This window comes from Morus notabilis, unplaced genomic scaffold, assembly GCF_000414095.1.
Source record: "Morus notabilis unplaced genomic scaffold, ASM41409v2 Scaffold1006, whole genome shotgun sequence".
Taxonomy (NCBI): domain Eukaryota; kingdom Viridiplantae; phylum Streptophyta; class Magnoliopsida; order Rosales; family Moraceae; genus Morus; species Morus notabilis.
In genome coordinates this window covers 214,435-238,314 of record NW_010363971.1, presented here as the reverse complement: position 1 = coordinate 238,314, position 23,880 = coordinate 214,435, and the positions used below count along the sequence as shown (strand labels likewise).

At 34.6% G+C, this 23,880-nt stretch overlaps 5 protein-coding genes across 7 annotated transcripts; 2 read left to right on the top strand and 3 right to left on the bottom strand.

Annotated features, from left to right (window-relative positions):
- The first annotated feature begins 2,621 nt into the window (after window positions 1–2,621).
- LOC21392023 (RHOMBOID-like protein 9, chloroplastic) lies at window positions 2,622–6,457 on the top strand. The gene is made up of 7 exons (XM_010105510.2): window positions 2,622–2,759; window positions 3,175–3,571; window positions 3,671–3,902; window positions 3,995–4,160; window positions 4,853–5,023; window positions 5,209–5,363; window positions 6,216–6,457. Exons 2-7 carry the CDS (start codon window positions 3,181–3,183, stop codon window positions 6,451–6,453), a joined length of 1,353 nt encoding a protein of 450 aa, XP_010103812.2. The 5' UTR covers window positions 2,622–2,759; window positions 3,175–3,180; the 3' UTR covers window positions 6,454–6,457.
- Window positions 6,458–7,226: 769 nt separating this feature from the next.
- Window positions 7,227–9,393, bottom strand: LOC21392022 (polyadenylation and cleavage factor homolog 4). The gene is made up of 5 exons (XM_010105509.2): window positions 9,118–9,393; window positions 8,797–8,860; window positions 8,511–8,722; window positions 7,910–8,425; window positions 7,227–7,293 (listed from the first exon to the last, which is right to left on the bottom strand). The coding sequence occupies exons 1-5, from the start codon at window positions 9,391–9,393 to the stop codon at window positions 7,249–7,251; spliced, it is 1,113 nt and encodes a 370-aa protein (XP_010103811.1). The 3' UTR covers window positions 7,227–7,248.
- A 1,472-nt stretch (window positions 9,394–10,865) lies between these two features.
- On the top strand, window positions 10,866–12,302 carry LOC21392021 (membrane protein PM19L). The gene is made up of 4 exons (XM_010105508.2): window positions 10,866–11,363; window positions 11,477–11,654; window positions 11,757–11,805; window positions 12,096–12,302. The coding sequence occupies exons 1-4, from the start codon at window positions 11,231–11,233 to the stop codon at window positions 12,288–12,290; spliced, it is 555 nt and encodes a 184-aa protein (XP_010103810.1). The 5' UTR covers window positions 10,866–11,230; the 3' UTR covers window positions 12,291–12,302.
- Window positions 12,303–12,560: 258 nt separating this feature from the next.
- LOC21392020 (ultraviolet-B receptor UVR8) lies at window positions 12,561–17,235 on the bottom strand. The gene is made up of 11 exons (XM_024170361.1): window positions 17,029–17,235; window positions 16,758–16,902; window positions 16,560–16,670; window positions 16,380–16,440; window positions 16,098–16,216; window positions 15,674–15,759; window positions 15,350–15,551; window positions 14,536–14,589; window positions 13,662–13,775; window positions 13,302–13,358; window positions 12,561–12,767 (listed from the first exon to the last, which is right to left on the bottom strand). Exons 1-11 carry the CDS (start codon window positions 17,058–17,060, stop codon window positions 12,579–12,581), a joined length of 1,170 nt encoding a protein of 389 aa, XP_024026129.1. The 5' UTR covers window positions 17,061–17,235; the 3' UTR covers window positions 12,561–12,578.
- Window positions 17,236–18,377: 1,142 nt separating this feature from the next.
- Window positions 18,378–21,098, bottom strand: LOC112092971 (14-3-3-like protein A). Of its 3 annotated transcripts, none has more exons than XM_024170372.1 (5): window positions 21,015–21,098; window positions 19,796–20,309; window positions 19,560–19,682; window positions 18,865–18,981; window positions 18,378–18,739 (listed from the first exon to the last, which is right to left on the bottom strand). In XM_024170372.1, exons 2-5 carry the CDS (start codon window positions 20,279–20,281, stop codon window positions 18,677–18,679), a joined length of 789 nt encoding a protein of 262 aa, XP_024026140.1. In that variant the 5' UTR covers window positions 20,282–20,309; window positions 21,015–21,098; the 3' UTR covers window positions 18,378–18,676. The 3 variants fall into 3 exon arrangements, with proteins under 3 accessions (XP_024026140.1, XP_024026141.1, XP_024026139.1); XM_024170373.1 differs by having other exon boundaries at window positions 19,796–20,281; window positions 21,015–21,097; XM_024170371.1 differs by having other exon boundaries at window positions 19,796–20,625; window positions 21,015–21,076.
- Between the last annotated feature and the right edge of the window lie 2,782 nt (window positions 21,099–23,880).

Below are 23,880 nucleotides of genomic sequence, written 5' to 3'. Positions count from 1 at the left end.
CGTAATGTTATTTTAAATGTCAAATTAATTTTTTATCAAAGCCGTTAAGTTTTCGAAGCGTGATGATAGTATATTTAACATGTTATTTTTATTTGAATTTTAATACGTAATGTTATTTTAAATGTCAAATTAATTTTTTATCAAAGCCGTTAAGTTTTAAAATTATAAGAGTAAATTTTTAATTTTAAAATAACTTAAAAATGAAAATATTAATGATTAAATGAAAAAATAAATATAATAATCAATAGAAATCTGTTAAATTTGTCAAGTGCTGTACTTAGTAATAAAATTGTCATTAAGTACAATATATGATAAATTTGAGACAACAAATTGCATTGTATTAGAGATTATTTTTATACTCGAAATATTAAGGAGACGTTTGGTTCATGGATTAGAATCATGAAATTAGAATCATTTTCGATTTACGTGTATTTTTTATGAGAGAAAATACTGTAACGAACCATGAACCGTTATTCGAATCAGGGTACGAATCTCTCAACCAAACAACCCATAAATTTGTCTTTGACGCTTCAATTAAAATTGCATTAAAGATGCTCAAAGAACCTATTTAATAGACTAGTTCAAGTTGCTTGAACCAAAAAATTCAAATGAAACAGAGTTTGGAATATAATTTTGAAGCTCGATTTTAACTATTGATTTGTTTAATCCATGTTCACTGGTTTGAACTGTATTTCAAAATTAAAACACTTTTTAAAAAAATTTAAATATAAATTTAATTCAAAATCTAAATAGGTTTTACAAAATAATTCTAATTCTAATTAAACTTATGCAAAACAAAAAACAGTAATAAAGCCAAAAGGGACTAATTAAACTTGAAAAATTGATATTATATATATTTATGTTAGAGATGACAATAATCCCCATGAAAATGGGACCTCGCCACAAACAAACGGGATGGGGATGGGGGATAATTATTGGAGATAAGAATGGAGATGGGACAAAATCTAATTTCTCATTTGTGGTGGGGCAGGGACGGGAAAGTACTCTCCATCCCGCATCCGCCCCGATCATAATGCGTTATTTTTTATGTAAATATATTTAGGTACTATAATCTCTTAAAATTATTTTTCTTAAAAAAAAAAGGATAACTTCATTTTTTTAATTGGGAAAGGGAAATACTACCAATTATAGTTTCTTATACCGGGAAAAAAGGACAATTACCAATTTTTCACTATATTACTATTGCCTCCTCATCCACTTTTAAAGTTATTAGGAATAGATAAAAAAAAAAAAGATAATTTACATTTAATGTTTTGATGTTTTTAAACTTTTCGCTTATGCATTAGTTATTATTTTTGTATTTAGTTTTGTAATATAATAAGAATTTAATTTTTATTATTGAGTCTTTAATTTTGATCTAAATTTATAATGAATTTTTACTCTATTTTTATTTTAAATTGTTATAATTTTGAAATGCATAATCCTATATATGATAGAGAATGAGGCGGGTACGAGAAAAGTCCCCTAATAAAAAATTTAAGACTCCAATTATACCCCTCCTTAAGTGAGGATGGAAATGGGAAAAAAGACAGTTTAGAGGGGCGGGAATGGGGATGAGAAAGTATCCTCCACCCCATCCCGCCTTATTACTATCCCTAATTTATGCATAATATATGTATATCGGAACAAATATGTGCTATCTCCATTCCCGGCCAGCTACAACTGAGGATAAGATTTGTACCCTCTTATTGCCTATTCTCGTCTCTAATTATTATCATTCATCCCCGTTCAGTTTGGGACAAATCCCCATTCATGTGAGATATTGTGATCTTTACACAAAAGGTTATACAATTTAAAATAAAATATAATTTTTTTTATAACCTCAAAATATAAGGATGAATATAAAAAATAAAAATAAAATCGGAGAACTCATGGAGTTTGGAAGTCAGAAACTCAGTGTGTGTTTGGAGCAAGGATTCGTGCCATGGTTCGGATTATGGTTCGTGACTCGCTACAGTATTTTCTTTCATAAAAAATACACGTAAACCGAGAATAGTTTAAAATAATGATTATGAATTCATGAACCAAACTTCGTCTTAGAAAGCCTCAACATTAGTACCATCATTAATGTATGTGGGGGACAGTCATGGATGGGGAGCTTATAACCTGAACATTTTTTTTAGGTATCGTTTAGTTCGTAAATTTAAATTTTTAATTTAAGTTAAAATTTAATTTTATATAAGAATTTTAAATGTATTTTTTTTAAATAGTTTTTAATTATAATAAAATTAAAATTAAAAACGAATAAGTGAAATGAACGATACGTAATTGACCGCACAAAACCAAATTAAAAAAAAAGAGAAAAAAACCAAAACCAAAAGCCATTCACTTCCTCTTTGGTTCCACGTGTAACGTCACCAACCTCAGAGTTTGACTTGGCCCCTCCGACCACAAAGAAGCTCAACGCCCATACGGAGGTGGGCCCATTTGCAAAAATCCGAGTTTCTGTACCATATTTGAGGCTGCAGATTTTGTGCCTCAGACATGGCAACTTCTGAATGGGCTAACACTAGATAAGGCAAAGATTCGTTTGAGATTTCTTTCCCAAATATTATTTATTTTCCCTTTTCATGACTTGTCTTGTGTCTGGTCTACTGTTCGAGTTTTCTTATGGGATTTCTAACAACCATTAATGAGAAAATGAAGGATTAGATTTAGCTGAAGAATACTAATAACTAGTTGCAACAACCTTTGAAAACCTTGTAATTCTCTGAAACCACACACACCTGCGAGTTCAGGTACTTGAAAACCACGTAGTAGTAACTCTTTATGCCACTTTTGGTTTTCTTTTGTTTGTTTGGTTTGTGAGAAAAAATGAAAAAGAATAATCACTGTTTTTTTTTTTTTTTGTTTTGGGAAAAAAAAGAAAAAAAAAAAACCCCTTTTTTTTTTTTTTTGTTTTGGGAAAAAAAAGAAAAAAAAAAAACCCCTTTTTTTTTTTTTTTGTTTTGGGAAAAAAAAGAAAAAAAATAATCCCTGTTTTTTTTTTTTTAATCATGACCGAGTATACACATACACATGTGAATGCTTGTAAGTATACTTATCTTTCTTTTTCTTGTGATAACAGTTTTAAGACCCTTAAAGAAGTGATAGATGCTGATATTCTGACATGGTACTTGTTATTAATCTGTTACTGTTTTTTTCTTCTTACAGGACAACATGTCTGTTATTCCAATATGCTACAAAATGCCCTACAGAGATCAAACTCAACAAGTACAATGTGTAACAAGACAGAGTGAGAAAGCCTTTAGGAGCGAGAGAGTTTTTAGGACTATGGCTGAAGGAACTGCTCTGCAGGCCAGGTCATGTGATTCCAAAAACCGACGAAGATCGTTTTCGGGAATCGATTCGCAGAGCAGAGTTTGGTGTGCGTCGGATTCTAACACCAATGACAAGCAACTGAGTTCTTTGTCGTCTTATTTTGGAAAACTCAAAGACGACAACAAAAGTTTGAACACTTCAGAATCTTCCGTACAAAGCAGTACTAATCAGTTGAGCTCTAAGAAGAGGTTGGAAATTCTAGATGCTTATCTTGACAAGCTTGATAAAGGTAAAAAGTACAAAACTATTTCAATCTATACCAAACCGTTATAAACTTAGCAGGCAACTTTCTAACTTTCTTAAAAGTCTTTTCTGACCCTCAATTCAGATGCAGACTTGGAAGAAGATAGTGCGAACATCGTTGAGCCGACGACATCATCTTCTTTTGATGAGGATTCAGTCAAAGACAGTGCAGTCTCAGAACCGTTCTTTATTAGTAAAGAATCCGAAAGAGGCAAAGAAGCTAAAACTACAAGTAACATGAATCAAAGAAGTCAAAATAGTCCAAAGAGCTCTCAAATGTTGCAACAAGACGACGAAACATCGGATCTCTACTTAATGTAAAACACTGCTTTTACTTTATGCCTATAGAACTATTTTTGCTGATAACTATTAGATCTAACGCTTGTTTATTCCACTATATTTGGTGCAGAAGCATATTGGCTTCTATAAACATCGCTGTTATTCTGTTTGAAATAGCAAGTCCAGTTAGAAACTCTGAACTAGAGCTGTCTTCTCTGCCATTGTTATATGGAGCAAAGGTCAATCATATGATCCTAGTTGGAGAATGGTGGAGGCTTGTGACGCCAATGTTTCTGGTACAAGATTGACAATTGGGTTCGTGTTTCCATTCTGTGTTACATAGTCATTTTGACATTTATCTTGTTTATAATCATCGGCGTTATTATCAATTGGGTTAATTTCATTTTTAATCCTCAAATTATAGGACAAATCCTTATTCAGTCCCTGAATTCTAAAACATCGAGTACCCGATCTATGAAATTGTTATAGACTAGTCCTTCTATCCATCCAATCGTTACAATTTCAATGAAAAAAAAAGGCACGAGAGGACTTTAGTAAAGATTTATTTTGTAATTTTACATGTTAAGGAACGTCAATTAAAAAGAGCATCGTGTCTTTTTCTATCGAGATTTTAACAGTAAAGTAGACAGAACGACTAGTTTAAAATGCCTTAATAGTTCAGGGATTTGTTCTAAGATGTTCACAAGTCAAGTACTAAAATGGAATTTGGTTATATTTCGGGACTACAAATGGAATTAACCCTTACCGATTTAAACATATTGCTCTAAGTTTTGTTGTTCTTTAATAGCATGCTAACGAGATAGTTGTTCCATTGTAGGGAACTAAACTCTTATGTTTCTATGACTATAGTTGTTTGATTAGAGGATGTTGTCCTGCAAATTTGAGAATTTTAATTATATGCTTGTATTTATTTATTTATCTTATATATTTTGGTTGAACTTTTATTTGTGCTATTTTGTATATGCAGCACTATGGATTTTTTCACATTGCTCTTAGTTGTTGGGTACTTCTCACATTTGGGCCTAAAGTATGTAAAGGATATGGTTCATTCACTTTTGTCTTGATCTACATTCTTGGAGGAATCTCTGGCAACTTGATTAGCTTTCTTCACACACCAGACCCAACTGTTGGTGGGACAGTAAGCATCTAGAAAAACCCTTTTTTTATTTCTTTACAAATTTTATTTTCTGGTGTTTTACTAGGCTTATATTTTGGAAGGAAATTTCTGTTGCTCATTTTCTTTTGGCAAGCTGTATTGTTTCTTACTTTTTCTTCTCGTTTCATTTTGAATAGTGAACTAAGCCCATTATGCTCTCATCTCAGGGACCAGTATATGCCATAATTGGAGCTTGGCTGATTTATCAGAACCAAAACAAAGATGTTATTGCTAAGGATGTTTCGGACAGTATGTACCAAAAGGCGATAATCGCTACAGGTCTTGGCTTGATATTGAGCCATTTTTGTCCAATTGATGACTGGTAAGATCTGCATTATTTAAAGAAGAGACTGTTTAAAAAGTATCCTGCAGATATTTGTTTACATTCCACCTTAGATCGTATACGATCTAGGAGGTTTTTATACTCTAATCTGCAAAACAAACAGAAAGAAGTCGACTTAAACAGCAAAATAGAAAAGAAGTTCGCTTTGTTCAAATTTCAATAAGCAATCCTACATCCAAGGCAGGGATTTAGTCCTCAGTCCAATACACTAATCAGAAGCAATTGCACCCTCATTCCCCCAGCAAGATTTTCAGGAACTCTCATTGCAATGTATGCATATCAGTTTCTCACTTTCTCAGGAAACAAGCACTCTCACCAAATCCCACATAAAATCCAGAGATTCTCCAAGAATCTCACACTCTCAATTCTTAATCCCAAATAAATTGTACAACAAGAACCAATGATAAAATGGCATCTGGAGAAGAGATTTTGCACATGGTTTCAGAAAAGCTACATTCTTGATGTAACCGTTTCTTAGCTGCCTCAATTAATAACAGTTAAATTAGAGACGCATCCTTCTACACGAGTCAATTCTCATATCATTCAATATCGAAAATTTAGTAAACAATTTAGTGCCCTTTGCATTATTCCTTCTTTTAAGACCATGTCAAATATATAGAAGATAGAAATACTCAAAATTGAATAAAAGGTATTATATATTATTATGCATGAAAAAACTCAATTTTAAAGGTGAACGTAAAGGTACATGTGTAAAAGGCTATTGCATTGTAGTTTAGTTCAAACTTTTGGTTTATTTCACGCGATCCTGAAAAGAATTTCTGGCTCCGTCCCCAATCATAAAGGTACACACGTGTGATTTCTTGTGAATAGGTCACATTTTGGAGCAACTTTTACTGGCGTGGCATATGGCTTACTTACATGCCCAACACTTCAACTGGGTGATGCAGCCTCAAGAACTGGGCAAGAAGAAGGTTTAACACTTGTAAAACGACAAGCTGATCCTTGCAAATCCCTGTTCTTATTCGGTGTCTTTATTGTCATTTTAAGCTCTTTATTCTTCATTGTCGAACCTCCCTTGAACGATGTAGTGGCCAAAAGCTTTTTATAGATGTAGGAACAAGGATACAACAAGTTCAAAGTTTGCAGGCTCGTGTAGAATGAGAGCATTCTCTGTTTTTGGAACATAGATATGTGTGTGTGTGTGTATGAAATGAAGGTTTTTGCTCGTTTTGTTTCCACTATTGCTTGTTTCTTACTTCGTTTTCATGCAAATCAATGTCAGTGATCCTCTTTTTTTTTCTTTTTTTTTTTTTTGAACCTTTGGTATATTAGAACAAAAATTTTAACATATGGAAACCGTGTCTTGTAAATGCACTTATTTAGGATGATTTTTGTGTTTAGTTGAGTTGTTTTAAAGATGAAACGACGTTTAGTCGTTGGCATTTTTTTAGTGTCTCAAACGACATGCTAATCCAAAAGCACTGTTTACTATTGTTTAATGAACATCCTGGTTTTTCTTTTCACTGTCGTCTTTTTAAAGTATTTGTCGTAAGAATACATAGATATTTCACAGTTCTCACTTCTCACACTAAGTTTTGGAATGGTCAACCACAAAACAGAGAAGATAAAACAAACTCCGGTATTGCATTACAAATCCATGGCTAGAATGAAGCAAAAGTTCTTTCATTCATTGTTCGCTCTAGCGAAAAATCCGTCATAATATGAGTAATTACTAACAGCATTATATATGAATGGTAGAAATCAAGTTATACATTCACATGATTCTGGCAACATCCCAGGGCATTGCCTCCAACACTATTGTAAGAGCTAGTTAAGCTTGCACCATAAACAGGAAGAGACTCAATATAAGTTACGGAAGACGCGGGAAGTTGAACTAACCATATTAAATCCGCAGTCGCTTTCTTCGACTACCCTCTACAGTAGGTCCCTGCAAATCACATAAACAATCAAGTAAATACCAAAACGTATATCTATACGATACTAATACATAGACAAGAATTCCACATTCGGTCTGTGAAAGGAAATGACTAATTACTAATATCCTTCGCAGTTCAAGACTCTGAGGGCATGTTTACTAGTTCCTTTCTCACTTAATCACGTGCTTGCTTACAAAATGAGAAGTGCTAATTTAGTAGGGCCCACATGATTGTAAGAAATCATGAGAAAAGGAAAACATCAATCCTAATTACTTTTGGGCGTTAATAAATTTTAACTAAGATTTATGTGCATAAGAATAGATTAGTACTTAACCTATTAGGATTCCTATTCATGAAGTTGGTAAAATACTAAACAGTGAATTGGATTGTTTCAAAACTACTTCTTAATAGTTAAATAAACACTAAAGAGGAAGTCAATGATCCTTTCGTTAAACAAGCTAGTGACCTAGTTCTAGACAAGCACAAATTCTGTATCCAGTAAATTGAAATATGTAACTACTTTGACATGAGTTTCACTTATGAACTTGGTCAGAAGCATAGTTAGTGCATTATGCATGCATAACAAAGGTGTAAGAGCAAAACAAAATACAAAGACAGAAGAAATACCTCTTCATCTTGTCCAAAACCTGCTTGGGGAACAATACTAGAGCCAGACCTGCACTTAGCATGCACAATAGGGCCTAACTGTGAACTATTCGGTGCATTCAAATACACTGCACTTTTGTACATCCTTTCTTCTGCCTCTTCTCTATAAAACTCCTCAAAAGAATCTCCACACAGAGCGCATACATTCCGATCCCCATGAGCAGTAACCGCACATTCTTCATCACTTTTCTTTTCCACAATAATCTCAGAATGTAAAAACACAGGAACTGCATCAGTTGTGCGAATAAGCCACAAACGTGCACTTACAAACCACTCACGAGACAGCTTGTCTAGTTTCCTGTTCTTCGACATATGGTTTTTAGTCTTTTGCCAGTCCATGTGGCTACAGAGCTCTTGGCTCTTGAATCGTCGGCCACAGGTTCTGCATTGTCTTGGGAGATCACCATAAAGAGCTTTGACTGCAGACTCATTACGCGCCTTAAGAAGATCCGAGTCAAACTTGAGTGGCTGAGATTCCTAAAATTTCAAATAAAATGGTTTAGAGACGAATAAACCATGATAAAAACTTTACATGGTAAAAGGAGGAAAATTGCTCAAATACCTGAACAGAATTGGGTTTTGTCAGTGAGATCACGCCTTGAGCCAGTAGAGAATTAAGCAAACCAGAGAATGCGCTTGCAAGCTGTTGCAGTTGCGAAGGAGTCTGCCTCTGGTGTTCTTGCTGGTTTTGCATAGGCTGCATAATCGAATTCAAGGGCGGTGATGGGTGCAAACCACGTATAACCTGTACCGGAGGCCTTAACCCCACCGATGCTGCCACAACAACCGATCGGAGTGTCAACACTAATAGAGTCAAGTGTTAAAGAAAATCATTCTTGAATCCTTACCTCTTCCTCCGGAATTGATGGGTTGAGAAAGAGAGAGCAGCTTATGATTTGTCTCATGATCAAACTGCAGAAAGAAACAGCCTTTTTAACTTATGCTGAAAACTTGGACTTACTTCGTATAATCAATGCTGATACATCTATAGAAAAACAGATTATGAATTGCGCTATTTTCAAGCATTATTTCACGAAACAATACAATGAATTCATCAACCGCGAAAACAACAATTACAATGCTTTCTTTTAAAAATGCAAACACCATAATCGAATTTTCTACGAAACTCATTAAGCAACAAGAACCGAGAACAAGCGAAGGAAACGTACACCAAGAAAAGGAACTGCATGTTCAGTATTCTGCCATGGCATAGAAGAAGGCCTTTGGATCAAAACATTTGTGTCAAGAAGCTCTCTTGAAGGTGTAACAACATCCCTATCGTCACTTCCATAAGCATGGATTAGATATCTAAGTTTGTTTGAGGCATGGTTTTCAAGCTCATCATTTTGATTATGATACTGCTTTCTCTGCAATTTACTCAGATTATCATCTATGCCAATTGCTCTTCTATCAAGATAATCAAGGCTAGGCTTGGATAGAAACATCTTGACCAAGACAAGGAAGCGGGAAAAGTGTAAAACGCTTTTGAATAAAACAACAGAAGAAGATTATTAAATAGGAGAATATGAAAGAGTAGGACCAAGAAAACAGAAATTTTCCATTTAAAAATTTCAGGATTACATTAAATTTGTTTATTATTATTATATATATATATATATTTTTAGGGGACATTAAAGTGTTTATTAATACACACAGAATTAAGTCACAGAGAGAATTTAAATTTGTTTATTCTATTGTTTACTTTTCTGAAAACTTGGAAAAAATTAGAATAAACTAGTAGGGTTACAAAAATACCCTTATGTGAAGAAAATACCATTTGAATATCCTAAGGGACCCAAAATGTCCTTTCTTGAATCCTTATGTTAGTTTAAATAATGATAACAAAAAAAAAAGTCCTTTTTTTTTTCTTTTTGAAAAAAACATCCATATTGATCACAACGATATGTGAAAATCAAATAAAAAACAACCGAAAAGTCGAGAAAATCTGATCAATGAGAACTAAAACAACAAGATAACATCAATATCAAAAAGAAAAAAAAAATCAAGATCACCTTGATGAACCTTATTTACCCATTTTATCTATTTCTAGAACATATAAATTTTTTATTTTAAAAAATTACAAATTCTTTAATAAAATGCTGTATACTATATTCTGCTCGAACATTTTAATAATTAGTAAAATATTTAAAAATAGCAACAATAAATCATAAATTTATTATTTATTTTATTGCGAAAAATATAATAATGTGAAAAACTACAAATTGGTGACATAAAAGTCTTATTTTATTTTTCTTTCAACTAATCCGGTTATGATGTTTTATCATTTAATCCTTATATGGTTATTTTGAACTGTCGTTTAATTATTTTTCTTAATATCTAACTTAAAAACTTTATATAAAAAAGATAAAATATTAAATTTATTTCTCTAACTTTGACCTAATAACAATGTATCCTGTTTTTTTTTTTTTTTTTTTTTTTCAAATTCCGGAATTGTAACATTTTGCTCTTGATCGATCACGTAAAAAAGACTCAATTACTATTCAAGTGTGGTTTTAGATGCCCCTAGCGTTGCTCTTTTGTCGACAAGTAGTAGTAGTAGTAGGATGCATCGGGTCTAACTCAGGACACACAAACTTTTTTGTTCTTGGCCTAAACTTTTCGAATGGGGTCTAAATTGGTGTCAAAAGTATTTAAATAATTCTCAAAGTTGCTCAACATGAAAGCAAAACAAAGCTCATCATGTTTTTAGGATAAGGCGTGGCACGTTTAAGGAAAGCAAAGAAGGCCATCGATACCTGGATACATGCATGATCTCCTCGTGTCCGAAAAGCCAACATCTGTAGTGCAAATAAAGCAACAAACAATATAATTATTATTAAAATATTCAGACCTCTATTCACTCGGAAAACGACAGTAGAACCGATAAATTTGTAATCACAGCAATTTATTACTAACGGCACAGTAACAATGATATTTTCAACAGCACGAACAATGCGAACTTGGCCTTAAATCTATTACTCAAACTCCCCCCACTCTGTCTCAACTATTTGTTGATGTCTCCAAACAAACATGATTTCTAGTATTTGCAAGAGAACTGAACTCTTCACGCGGAAGGCACTAGTTTAGTTGATTTCCCAACAAGATACCGCGTAACCATTAACCATAAGCAAAACCCTTTTTTCGCTTTGCCTTTTTTGTCACTTCACCAACTTAAACAACCACTCATAAACCCCAGCTTTTTTTTTTCTTTAAATTTTGGGTAGCTTAATATCTGTCTCCCCTTACACGTAAAAATTAGTTAGTGTGGATTGAGCTTCGGATATGGCGCAAGGGAGAGGAGTTAGAGACTTACTGGGTCCTCTTTTAGCAGTCAACTTGGTAGTCTATGTGGTCGTGCTTGGTTTGGCTGGATGGTCGCTTGACAAGTACATCAACGGAGAGCAGAACCATCCCCGTATGCCCTTAATTTTGTTTTTCTTTCCATTTCTCACATACAATATTAAATAGGATTGATTTGGGGAAATGGGTTTTGTATAATTTGTTTGGTTTTGTTAATAATGTAAACAGATTTGGGTGGGAATCCATCAACGAGCTTTATGTTGATGTTTGCGCTGATAGCTGGGGTGGTGGGTGCTTGCTCGCTGCTTCCGGGGCTGTTGCATCTGCGGGCATGGCGTGGTGAGAGCTTGCCATCTGCATCTGCATTGGCTCTCCTCTCTTGGGCTTTAACAGCTCTCGCTTTTGGGTATCTTGTTTGTTCCACATAATTAATCCTCATTCCAAAGCGAAATTATAAAGTACTTTGTGTCTGTCACAATATGGCCTAATTGTAGTTCTCCTGCAACAGACTCGTATGCAAGGAGATCATATTAGGGGGTCGTAGAGGAAAGCGCTTGGTAAGAGTGTGTGTGTGTGTGGTGGAATCATGTTTCAAACGAGTAAACCAAATGGGCCCTTGTTTTCAGAACGTTGCACTCATTCTCTGATTCTTGTTTTATAAATCGTGTTGAAATATTCAGTATGAATAATGTTAGGATACTTTTTGACATGATTTGTAAAATTCAGCATTCTTGAAAATTAGTATAAAGATAAAACAAGGAGTAAGTTTTTGTTAGTATTTTAATTTTTTTAATCACTGTATACGAAAATGTTCTTGCTTGTTTCTCTAAAATGATGACTTTGGCAGCAAACATTAGAAGCCTTCATAGTGATATCACTGCTGAGCCAGTTTCTTTATGTGGTGCTACTGCACGGCGGGATGTACAGCAGCCATTACGGTCCAGGTTACCGCAACGACGACGACCGACAACAAAAACAACATCGCCATGGCATTTCCATGGGTCATCAAGAACAGAAGACTAGCACTCCATCGGTTTCCTGACTTCCTTTTGTGTATGTAAATGTACCTATCCGTCTGGTTGATAGGAAGAAAGCTTGCCATTACTTTGGCGTGAACATTTTGCTTTGCTAGGAGGAGCAACAACGACTTGTACCACTACCAACTTTTTTGCATGCTTAAATCCCAAGAATATTATTATTACATTGTCTTCGCTATATTGATGTTGAAGAGTTAAGCAGAATGCAGTTTAAGAAAACCCCGCAAGTTTTTCCACAAAAAAGGGTCGATCAATTGTCACATTTCTAAGCTCTCTTTCATGATTTCATTCAATCAGTCTTTCCATTCCGCAATTGCCAGCGTGTGGCGTCCTCCGCAAGCAACGAGCTTGGCTATCCAACGTCCCTCAGATGCACTTCCATTTGAGTTTGTAGGAGCGGGGATGTTTATGGTAACTTCCATTGGTTGTCCGGTTGTCACCTTCCTTCCATATCCTAGACGTCCATGGTCGCCTCTACCAAACTGCCAGTGACAAAACAAGTAGTCACAATTTAGTGAAAGAAAAATGGATTTAATCAAGTTTGAAGGACACGTGAAAAAAAAAATCCCGAATGTTTGGATATTAAGATTGGGAGAATTCTACGATAAATTAAAGGAAAAGGTACCCTATAGGGAAGATATAATTCTGAATCGTCAAATCACCTCAAAGTGTTGGTGTGTTGTTAGGTTCATAAGTTTGAACATAAAATTTTAAAATTTAAAATTTTTACGATAGAGAAAACACTGTAAGTAAAGTGTAAGTAAAGTGTTGTAGTGTTGTTTGATTCATATGAACATAAAAATTTAAAATTTAAAATTTTTACGATAGAAAACACTGCAGGAAAAAAGATAAGTTTGAGCTGTAAATTAAACCTATAAATCAAACACCACCACTATTTAGATATTTTCATATTACCATTAATAATATCTTCACATCTTAAGAGGAGAATTATATGGTGAAAAGAAATAAAAAGTGTTCAAAAGAAGAGAAGCCATGAGGAAATCAAAAGCACTTACTGAAAACATGCGTCCATCGCGGGTTAATGCAACTGAGTGAGTGCCTCCACAGGATATCTATAGACAAATCGAAACGTGGTCTAGCTTAGACGATTGAAACAAGTGATACACTCATAGCAAGTTTCTTACTTTCAACTACATTAAATTTCACGCTGCGTGGAACAAGGAAGCAACAAAAGTGACCAGTATCTTGCTTGCTGACTTAGTTTCTTACAATACATGGATATCGGCAGTTCAGCAACATAAGAGGCTCTCGAACTCGTACCGGTGTGGCAGCGTGTAGGATTTTCCAGGTTTTGTGACAGCATTTATTTCTAGCTTAGCAAGTTACAGGCAACAAAAGAAGTATACTGATGGTACCTGAACGATATCCTCTCCAGCTAAAAGATTAACCCTCTGGGGGACCATTTTACTGCTCTTGTCATTATCTCCAAATCCAAGTCTTCCATGTTCCCCGCGTCCCCAACCATAGACCTGGTATTAGAAGGCACAAGACCAAAACTTGATTTCTTGTTTTCTGCTAAAATACAGATATTGCAAAATCTAGCAAGGGAAAAACAAAAAAGAGAGATACGGGGCGTAGGTGCAACATATGCAGCCAAACAATGTCAAACCAAATACAAGAAATAATGCTTTATCAATACCAGAAAATGGCCACTACAATTCAAACTCATGCCTGCAATATTCGACTTTATTTACGCACACTTGCATGATGTGGAAATGAGAAATAAGTCTTCTTTATACCAGAGAACAAAAATTCAGATTTGTCATTTTCTCTCTTTATTATGAATGCTGATGACCCTGTAATGCTTAATAGAAATATTCTAAGTTCGTGAAATATTATAGCAGACTAGAAAAGATTACAATAAAAACAAAAATATTATAGTTGCATTTAAACTTATCTTCACATTGATTATACTAGTCTTACAGAAGGTGATTAACTTCGAGTAAGATATTTTTGCTTCTTAGCAATAGAGAGGAGATTAGAGGAAAATAATGCTATGAGCATTTTCATACCCTACAAGCTACAACAGAGATAAGGTTAAATGCCTAGCATTCTAAAAGGCAAAATTCTCTAAACAACCTGTAAAACAAACGGCCACACATCTAATTTATTTACGTTGAAGGCGGGAGAACAGCCCTTGTCTGTCATGTATCAGCATACAATATCTATACCCATGAACAGAAAGTACATAAATTCTTCACTAGAGAAAAGAGAGAGAGAGATAGTTACCTCTCCTTCATCTGTAAGTGCAGTAGAATGCCATCCTCCAGCAGCAATATCAACCTGGGCATGAAAAGAGGGAAGGGAACAACCTTATCGAGCTACTAAACATACCAAAAACATATTGATAGACCTCTTATAAGATTTCACTAATGTGAGGGGGGATAGGAAAGGAGAGTGAGAATGGTATGGTGAGGGGCAGAGTTAGTAAAGAGTTAGAACAATCGGTTAGGAGTTAGAGGAGAATATTGAGCTGTTGTGTTGTGAAGGCGACAGTTAGAGGGAACGTGAGGGGTATAAGTGTAGAGAAAGTCAGTTAGAGAGGCAGGCAAGTAGTGGAGGATTACTCAGCCAACCTGAGCGAGGAGTGAGACAGGCTCTTGAAATCCTGTCAAATCTTGTATCAACCATTTTTTTTCCCTTGATTCAATAGCTAATTTATTCTTCAATTCATCTATTAAAAGTTCTAAGAACACTTTAGCTAATTTATTCTTCAATTCATCTATTAAAAGTTCTAAGAACACTTTAGCTAATTTATTCTTCAATTCATCTATTAAAAGTTCTAAGAACACTTTAGCTAATTTATTCTTCAATTCATCTATTAAAAGTTCTAAGAAACTAGTGTTCTATCACATCTATAAACATCTCGTTCTGAACATCAAACTACATAATAGAAAAGAACCGAGGATTCATTTTCACCAGGATACGCGTTAACACTGAGAGCTTGAGAGCCACTTCTCTAGGCCCCAATGCTTGAGAAGAAAATGGGCAACTTCACAAGTAGATGGAAACAACAGAGCTTTTTACAAGATATTATACAAACCAGAGTAAGACCAGAAAGCCCTTGGACAGGAATAGGTTGCGATCTGGGTTGGGTATCTCCGGTCCCCAATTGTCCATATTCATTGTTACCCCATGCCCATAAAGTACCATCCTCTTGGAGAGCCAAATTATGAAATGCCCCCACTGCGATCACTCTGACCGCCTCAAGACCTTGCACTCGCACCGGAACAGAAATCTGTTTTCTGTAAAAGTATACAACGAAAAAGAGGAATCGTCACAAAGTATACATGAACTGAAAACAGACACATAAAAAGAGTCATCTGCTACGACTACAAGTATGCATTGAATTTAAAGACACCCTTACATGTCTCCAGGAGGCCACGGTTGACCCCATGTCCATACATGCCCTTCACGAGTAAGTACCACAGAATGAGTTCCTCCAGCAGCTACCTGTGATGCGAAAAAGATTCAAATATACCAACACACAATTTACATCCAGGCGCAGTACTATGTGGTTGCATTAAAAAACAATATCGGCCAATGTAAGATGTCGAGGGGTGTTAATCAAGACTATTCATTTAAAATATCCAAAAGTAAGAAAGATGGAGCTGAAACAATCTTATTTTATGACAGCAGCGGTAAGCAAAGCACCAACTATCTATGTACCAACAGACAACAGTGGACTTAAACAATAAGAAATGACTATTGCATTCCTTCAAACATCAACTGAAGATGTAGTAACATCGGCCAAAAAGATATTCGCACTCCTATAACTATAAGTAAAATACCTGGCGAACTACAAGCTTTGGTGCACAGCGCTGAGGAATCACTATATCCCTTCTTAAAGGCCTACCAGTGTCGTCCTTCCGCTCGGGTTCTTCCCCGCACTGTCCATACTCATTTCCACCTGATTCAATCATGATTAGATTGATCAACAACTAAACTCCCAAACAACATTATCACTCACATTCTTTTGGGTAAAAATGTTAAATAAAGTAGTGAACTGTTATTTGCTGTTATGGACTCTCTAACAATAAAAGACGGGGAAAAAATATCTATTTATATTGTACCCCAAGCGTAAGCTCTTCCTTGATCATCAACAGCCAAACAATGCCAACCACCAATAGCCGCCTAGAAATCAAACAAACCCACCATTTTAATCGGAAGAAAAAATGCAAACACACAATTAAAAAATGTATTTTCTGTCCCAAAATGAAGAAGGATTAAAATGAAGGAGGAGGATTGGGTACCTGGACAATGTTGACATTGGAAAGAGCTTTGACCTGGCTTGGGATGTTCTCAGTTTTGGTTTCAGGAGGATGTCCAAGCGTCCCTCTTTGATTCCATCCCCATGTAAACAGCTACACAATCAAACCAAAATAAATAAATAAGCACCAAAAAAAAAAAAAAAAACTTTGATGAGGAAGAAGAAGAAGAAAAGAGGGGACCTTGCCATCTTCACAAATGGCGAGGGAGTTTCTACTACCGGCGACGACGGAGCGGAGTTTCTGGGACTGAAGAGCTTCGACGACGCAGACCCTTTCTTTCTCTTCGTTGCTGCCCAGCCCTAATTGCCCGTCTTCACCAGAGCCCCTGTTTTTTCACACCATTTTCAATCAAACAAAAACAAAAACAAAAAAAAAACAAAAAACTTTCTTCTTTCACTAGCTGTTTGAGTGAATAATAACAGAATAAGAAGAAAGGAAAGAGCAGAGAGACCAAGCAATAAGTTGGGCGGTGTTGGAAGCCATTGGTGAGCGCGGACAATCAATACACACAATAGTGTTTGTTTAGAAGCAATTGCAAAATAGAAGTGAGAACTGAGAAAGAGAACGTAAAGTTGGGTTTAGTTACACTTTGTATAATATTTAGGGGGTGGTGCAGTCAAGTTGGGGCATAAAGGAAAGGCAGCGAACCCGACGCGGAAATGCGTGACTGCTCTAGTGGAATGGAAAGGCACCAACTGAAACACTTTCTTATTTTTTTTTTTTCAAAAATAATATTAAGATAAAACTCTGACGTTTAGTTGATGAATTCAGAATCATTCTTGATTTATGTATGTTTTTTGTGAGAAAAAATTACTGTAGCGAGTCACGAATCATAATTCGAACCATGACATGAATCCTTGAACCAAACGCATCATGTGATCGTTTAGTTCACAGATTTAGAATCATTTTAGATTTATGTGTATTTTTTATAAGAAAAAATATTATAATAAACCACAAATTATGATTCAAACTATAACACGAATCATCATACTAAACACTCTCTAAATTAAGGCCTCACTCAACAACTTAACGGGACCTACTTTTTGTGAATATCAGAGATGGTGGGTCACTAAATTGAGGTCTTACTCAATAACTTAATGGGACCAACCTTTTGTGAATATCGGGGTCTTAACCCCATTGAGATGAATGAGATTTTTTTTTGACATAGTAAGCTGCCTCCAGTGATGAAACAACGTCACTTTCTAACAAGCATGAGCAGACATGCGTATTATGACTAACCTCAACAGTGAAAAATGCTGTTTTACATGATAGCCAACAATCGGATTAGTTTTGCGTTTCTAAAGCAAATACGTACATGAGAGCACTCGTTTTCAATTTTCATCAACTAAATGTTCGCCTAATTTTACGCCTGTAAAGTGTGTGTGACGCTAGCCAAGACTTTTTGCCAGACAAAATGATGTAATGTGAAGAATGTTTTGTTGCCCAAAGGAGTAGCAACGCTGTCTGAGTTGTGGAAAAAACACAGAGAACCATGCCAAAATTTCTTCCACGAGTTAGTCCGTTGTACTTCCAGCAAGCTTAAACACCGACCAAAACTAGTTATTCTGAACTTCGTGAGCACTAACGACACTAGTAATCCGAAGAGAATCCCCAAACTATTCTTAAATTTAGGCACAATTTGATACTTGGAACAAAATTAATTGTATTCAATACGACGTTATTTTAATCCCAACATTACGACAGTACAATTCCTAAGATCAACCATGCTAAAATTTGTTGCGTTGTTGTAGAGCATTATTGTCGCCACACCAACCATGCTAAAATAAAAGTACCACACCGTACCAAAACAAAGTATCACTATCACGGACCTCATTCCAAAAAAAAAAAAAAAAAGGAGGTTATAAATTACCTAACTCTGGTACCAATTAACATAGCACAACACCTAAAAACTAAACCAAATTCTTCTCACCAATAATAAAAAGCAAATTTATAATACGTTGAAACATTTCAACCCCAGAGTGGCAATACACTAGAGGCCTCCCAGTTCGTTAAGAAATTGTGCTACTACAACCATGGCATCTATTAAAAAGGAAGATAACAATAAAAGAGTACATATCCTATTTTATCGAAACATATAATCACTGCTGCCCCTCCCCTGATTCACGTTTTGATGCTTCCTTAATTTCATCGCCGGCATCATCCTGAATTCCGGAATAACAAACATTAGCCAAGGAGCAGTCATAGATGAGAATGCTAAAAATATTGGAATTAGAATTAGAATTAGAATTAGATAGGTTTTGTTAAATGCAAGAGAGGCTAGAGTTACCGTGATGTCAGAAGTCCAGAGTGTCAGATTGTCACGGAGAAGTTGCATAATCAATGTACTGTCTTTGTAGGAATCCTCACCCAATGTGTCAAGCTCAGATATAGCCTCATCGAAAGCCTACAAAGGATGAAGTATGAGATTATAATTGACAACTATACATAATACAAATCTCCTTATTCCTGTACTAATCAGCAAATCTTCCCAACATCATTTCTACTATAACACAAAAGAACGATATGATCGGTTTAGCTCGAAGTTAAATAAGAGGATGACATTTAATTCAGTTACCAACATATAAAACATGTGTTATTCAAAGGAGAAGAGGTCGCGAGTGTAAATGCATAATCCATAACACAGCCAAAACTGGAATGAATAATCCTAGAAAAGGACAGTGGCTGATAAATGACAATATGATTCAACCCTGATCAAACTTAAATAGATAAATTTGTATGGCATGGCCAAGAAGCACTGCACAAACAGACAATCTCCACTAACTGTAACCATTACAAGTTAACAAATCGGGAAGGAAGCTATCCATAGAATTCACATAATCTAATCAAGCGCTATCAACAATCTTAGTCCAACTTCACCGAGGGAGATATAAGCAAAACAAGGAATAAGATGCAGATAATGGAAACAAGACTAACAATAAGATGCAGAAAACAAAAGGTGAGTACATAGTCGAGCAAAATTACCTGCTTTGCAAGATTGCAAGCACGATCAGGTGAGTTAAGGATCTCATAGTAAAACACGGAGAAGTTAAGTGCAAGTCCAAGCCTTATTGGGTGGGTAGGAGCCAGTTCAGCCAGAGCAATGTCCTGAGAGATTAGCGAAAAAATGAGAATAAAATCAACGATTGTAAAAATTAGCCAAACAAAATAAGATAACATAAAAAATTAAAACACAACAAACCAAATGACTAGATGCCCACCTGTGCTGACTTGTAAGCAAGCAAAGTACTCTCAGCAGCTTCCTTCCTCTCAGATCCAGTCTTAAACTCAGCCAGATACCTATGGTAATCACCCTTCATCTTAAGATAAAACACCTTAGATTCAGCAGATGAGGCCGACGGAATAAGATGTGACTCTAGAAGGTTCAAGATCCCATCACAGATCTTGCTCAGCTCGGACTCGATCTTACCCCTGTAATCCTTTATGATGGTGACATGGTCCTCATTTCCCCTGCTCTCCTCCTTCTGCTCAATGGAGGAGATGATCCTCCACGAAGCCCTCCTAGCCCCAATCACATTCTTGTAGGCCACAGAGAGCAAATTCCGTTCCTCAACGGTAAGCTCCTCGACATCAACGGTCTTGGCCACTTTCTCCATGAACTCAACCATTTCCTCATAACGCTCAGCCTGCTCGGCCAACTTGGCCATGTAGACGTTCTCCTCGCGCGAAGAATCAGTTGGCGACATCTTTAAAATATTGAAGTATCAATCGATTCTGGAAATATAGGTTACAAAAATCTGATCGCTAAATGCAAATTTTACACATCTTACAAGTCCGAAACAAACATCATAACAAATCAACAATCTCAGGCGATAATTACACAGAGAACCCACACATAAATGGTTAACTAACCATCCACTTGGTGTCTCGGATCTGAATACTACAATACTAAGCTAATTAACTCTCTTAAGATATTGTATTCAACTAGAAAAAGTTTCAGATTCTTCAAAAACCAAAACAAAAATTCATATTCCCTATTACATTCCTTTCAATGGCTTTTCTCAGCAACTAACAGATCAGAATCACCATTCTACAATTTCAGAGAGAGAAAAAAAAATCATATATAAACAGGGAGACAAAAAATAAAAACAATTTTTCTTCAACACAATATGTCAACCACAACCAGGCCTAACTTTCCATTAATGGAAATCTCAGAGCTCAAGTCCACGGAAATGAAACCAGAAACACATAAGAGCCATCATATTGTCTAGAAAACACCAAGAACAGAAAAACCAAACGGATCGTAACCCTAGATCTCGAGAAAAAAAACAACCTAAAAATGCACAAATCCAAAAACAAAACAATTATTTATTTTGTCGAATAAACGAAATCAAGTCCATTAGATCCAAATTCAAACTACAACGATAATCGCAGAGACAGAGAAAAATCGGATCGAAGAATGAGAAGATTGGGGGTTACCTCTAAGGTCGAAGAAGAAGATCGAAGTGTGTGCGAACGCGAAAATTGGGAATGAATGGGAGGGGTTTGGCGAATGGTGGTGCTTAAAAATGGTCGCCCAAGAGGAGTGGAAGAGGAGGAGGTCCAATGGGAATAGGCCACGTGTTGGGTAGCGGAGATTCCGTAGACCTCGTTTCGTAAATTTACATCGGCGTTGACCGTCAACAAGCACCTTCTTTTGTTGGGCCGGAGTGACCACATAGTGGCCCAATGGGCTTTTGGCTGGGGAGAGAGGGTGACCACTTTCAAATACGTCATGAGTTGTCGTTTGCAAAGGTTTTGCCTTTTTTTTTCTTTTCTTTTTCTCTTTTCTTTTTTGGGTTTAGTTTTAGCTGAAGGATACTACCATTTTGGGGAAATTCCTAATTATAGAGGGTTAGATTTCCACTATTCTTATTCTATGGTTATAGAGCATATATTCCCATATTCCTTTGTCAATAAGACTTCCCTTTTCATACTAAACGAAGTTTCTCAAATATATTCGATCTCTTCATTCAAATATACACATATATATATATATATATATATTCGATCTGATATAGTAACTGATTCGAAAAAAATAAAAAAATAAAAAAAATAAATAAACGCAATCCTCACATAATAGTATTTATCCCAATGTGAGAACCAGACATTAGTGGATACCCCTACAAATTTGTGGGAAACAATTTTGAAATTGGAGAGAAAATCCCATTAAATATGTGGGAAACAATTGTGATCTAGTAATAAAAGAGGGCTTGATAGAAGTGGGTACGAAATGCATTCATACGCAGCCCCCATAGAAGTGGCTTGTATCTTCTTTTGTTAGTGGAGATGGTTTAGACCATTATTAATAGCGACTTCCGTGATGTGTGAAATGGTTCTATTCCAGCAACAAAAAGTACACACATATGACTTATGAGCAACATGTTACATCTTTGCTCTTTTCTTTCTTTCTTTTTTTTTGTTCTTTACAACAATTTTAGTCACCTATAAAGAACTATTTTTGCGTGCATTTAGTCAAATTACTTTCCATAAAGCCGTGATAATCGGATGTATTATAAGAAAAAGGATTTGAAAATAACTGGCTATTCTTTTTTCATTTATTGAACTTGAGTAGAGTGAAGAGTCATTCAATTAAGCACAATCATGCTATAATGTCGTATTTGACATAATTCATTATTGGTGCTGTGTTGTTCGTACCCATATTATTCTCAAGTATTTTATACTAAGAATTCATTACAAATTAAATGAAATAAAAATAAAATAATCAAAGCCTACATTTGCTTAGTATGATATTGCTGTAGATTTAAAAAAAAAAATACTTTTAGTTGTGCTGAAAAAAACAGTTATTACAAAAAGCAGCTGAGTGTTTGGTAAACTATAATTATAATAGTTGTGTTGGTTCTAAAATCAGTGTAATAGCGTTTATAAATTATGAGGCTGATAGTTAAAAATTACGATTATATTATACTATAATATAATATATATAATTACAATATAATATATATTTATTATTATATTTAATATAATACAAAAAACTATTATTATATAATATATTATATAAATATGATATAGAATATAATAATATTATTAAAATTAATATAATTACAATATTATAAAACATATTATAATATTACATAAGAAATAATAATATTTCAGTTATAGTATAATTAAAAATTATAATTATATTATATTATATTATATTATATTATAATATAATCATTATTATATTATATTAAATAAATATATGATAATTAATATATTATATAACCATAACGTGCGTTATATACTATAATAGATAATAATATTTGAATTATAAGATTATATTAATATTTAATTATATAAATTAATGCAAAATTGATATATATCAACCACACTACATTATTCATACCTCCCTTAGAACTAATACAAAGTTTAAAAGCTTATTGGTCAAATGATATGCACATCACAACAAGGATTGCACCTACTTGGCCTACAGTCAAGTTAAGCAAGTTCTATTAATAAAAAAAAAAAAAAGCAAAATCTGTTTTGTCCTTCATAATATTTATATGCAACAAACACTATTGATCATGCATGATTTCATTTTCTATGCAGCCAGCGTAAACAGTAGATTATTAATTACTAATTATATGCACATTCTTAGCTGGTTACATATTTTGTTACTAGTATGAATCAGTTGTAGTTACTTACTGATAGAACAAAAAAAAGCTACTTATATAGTTTCTTTAAGTTCGATTATTTTATGAGAAATAAAAAAAATGCAATTTTAAACAAATTAAATTTTTATCCAAATCTGTCAGCATATTATTTGGTTTTTATATATTTTTATATCCGATATTACATAAGGAAACACACATTACAAATAGGAATATCCAACAGCTTTTGTTTCTTGTCACTGGTTTATTATTTTTCCCAAGTATTTCATCATATATCCACACAAATGCATCTTTTATTTAAAAAAAAAAAGTTTCGTTATTTATATATACATTGCATGATGAGTACATTTGAAATCTTAATACAGCTAAATAATGCACAGACGAGACCCATATAATTCATTTGAAAACACGAGCCTTGTTAAATTCATCGATTCGAGTTTTCAATTCTAATTTTGTTACAGTTAAAAGTTCTTACAAAAAGTCACTTCTAACTTTTTCTGCTACAGTTAAAAGCTCTCACATAAAGTCATATGTCAGTTCAAATTAAAAACTCGAATCAACGAACTAAATGAAACCATAATATACCAACTTGCCTCATAATAAGAGGCAAACAACTTGCTTCATTTTGTGTTCATTTCACAACTAAGTCATAATTTGAGTTGTGTGTGAGAGAAAAAATATTGTAGTAAAAA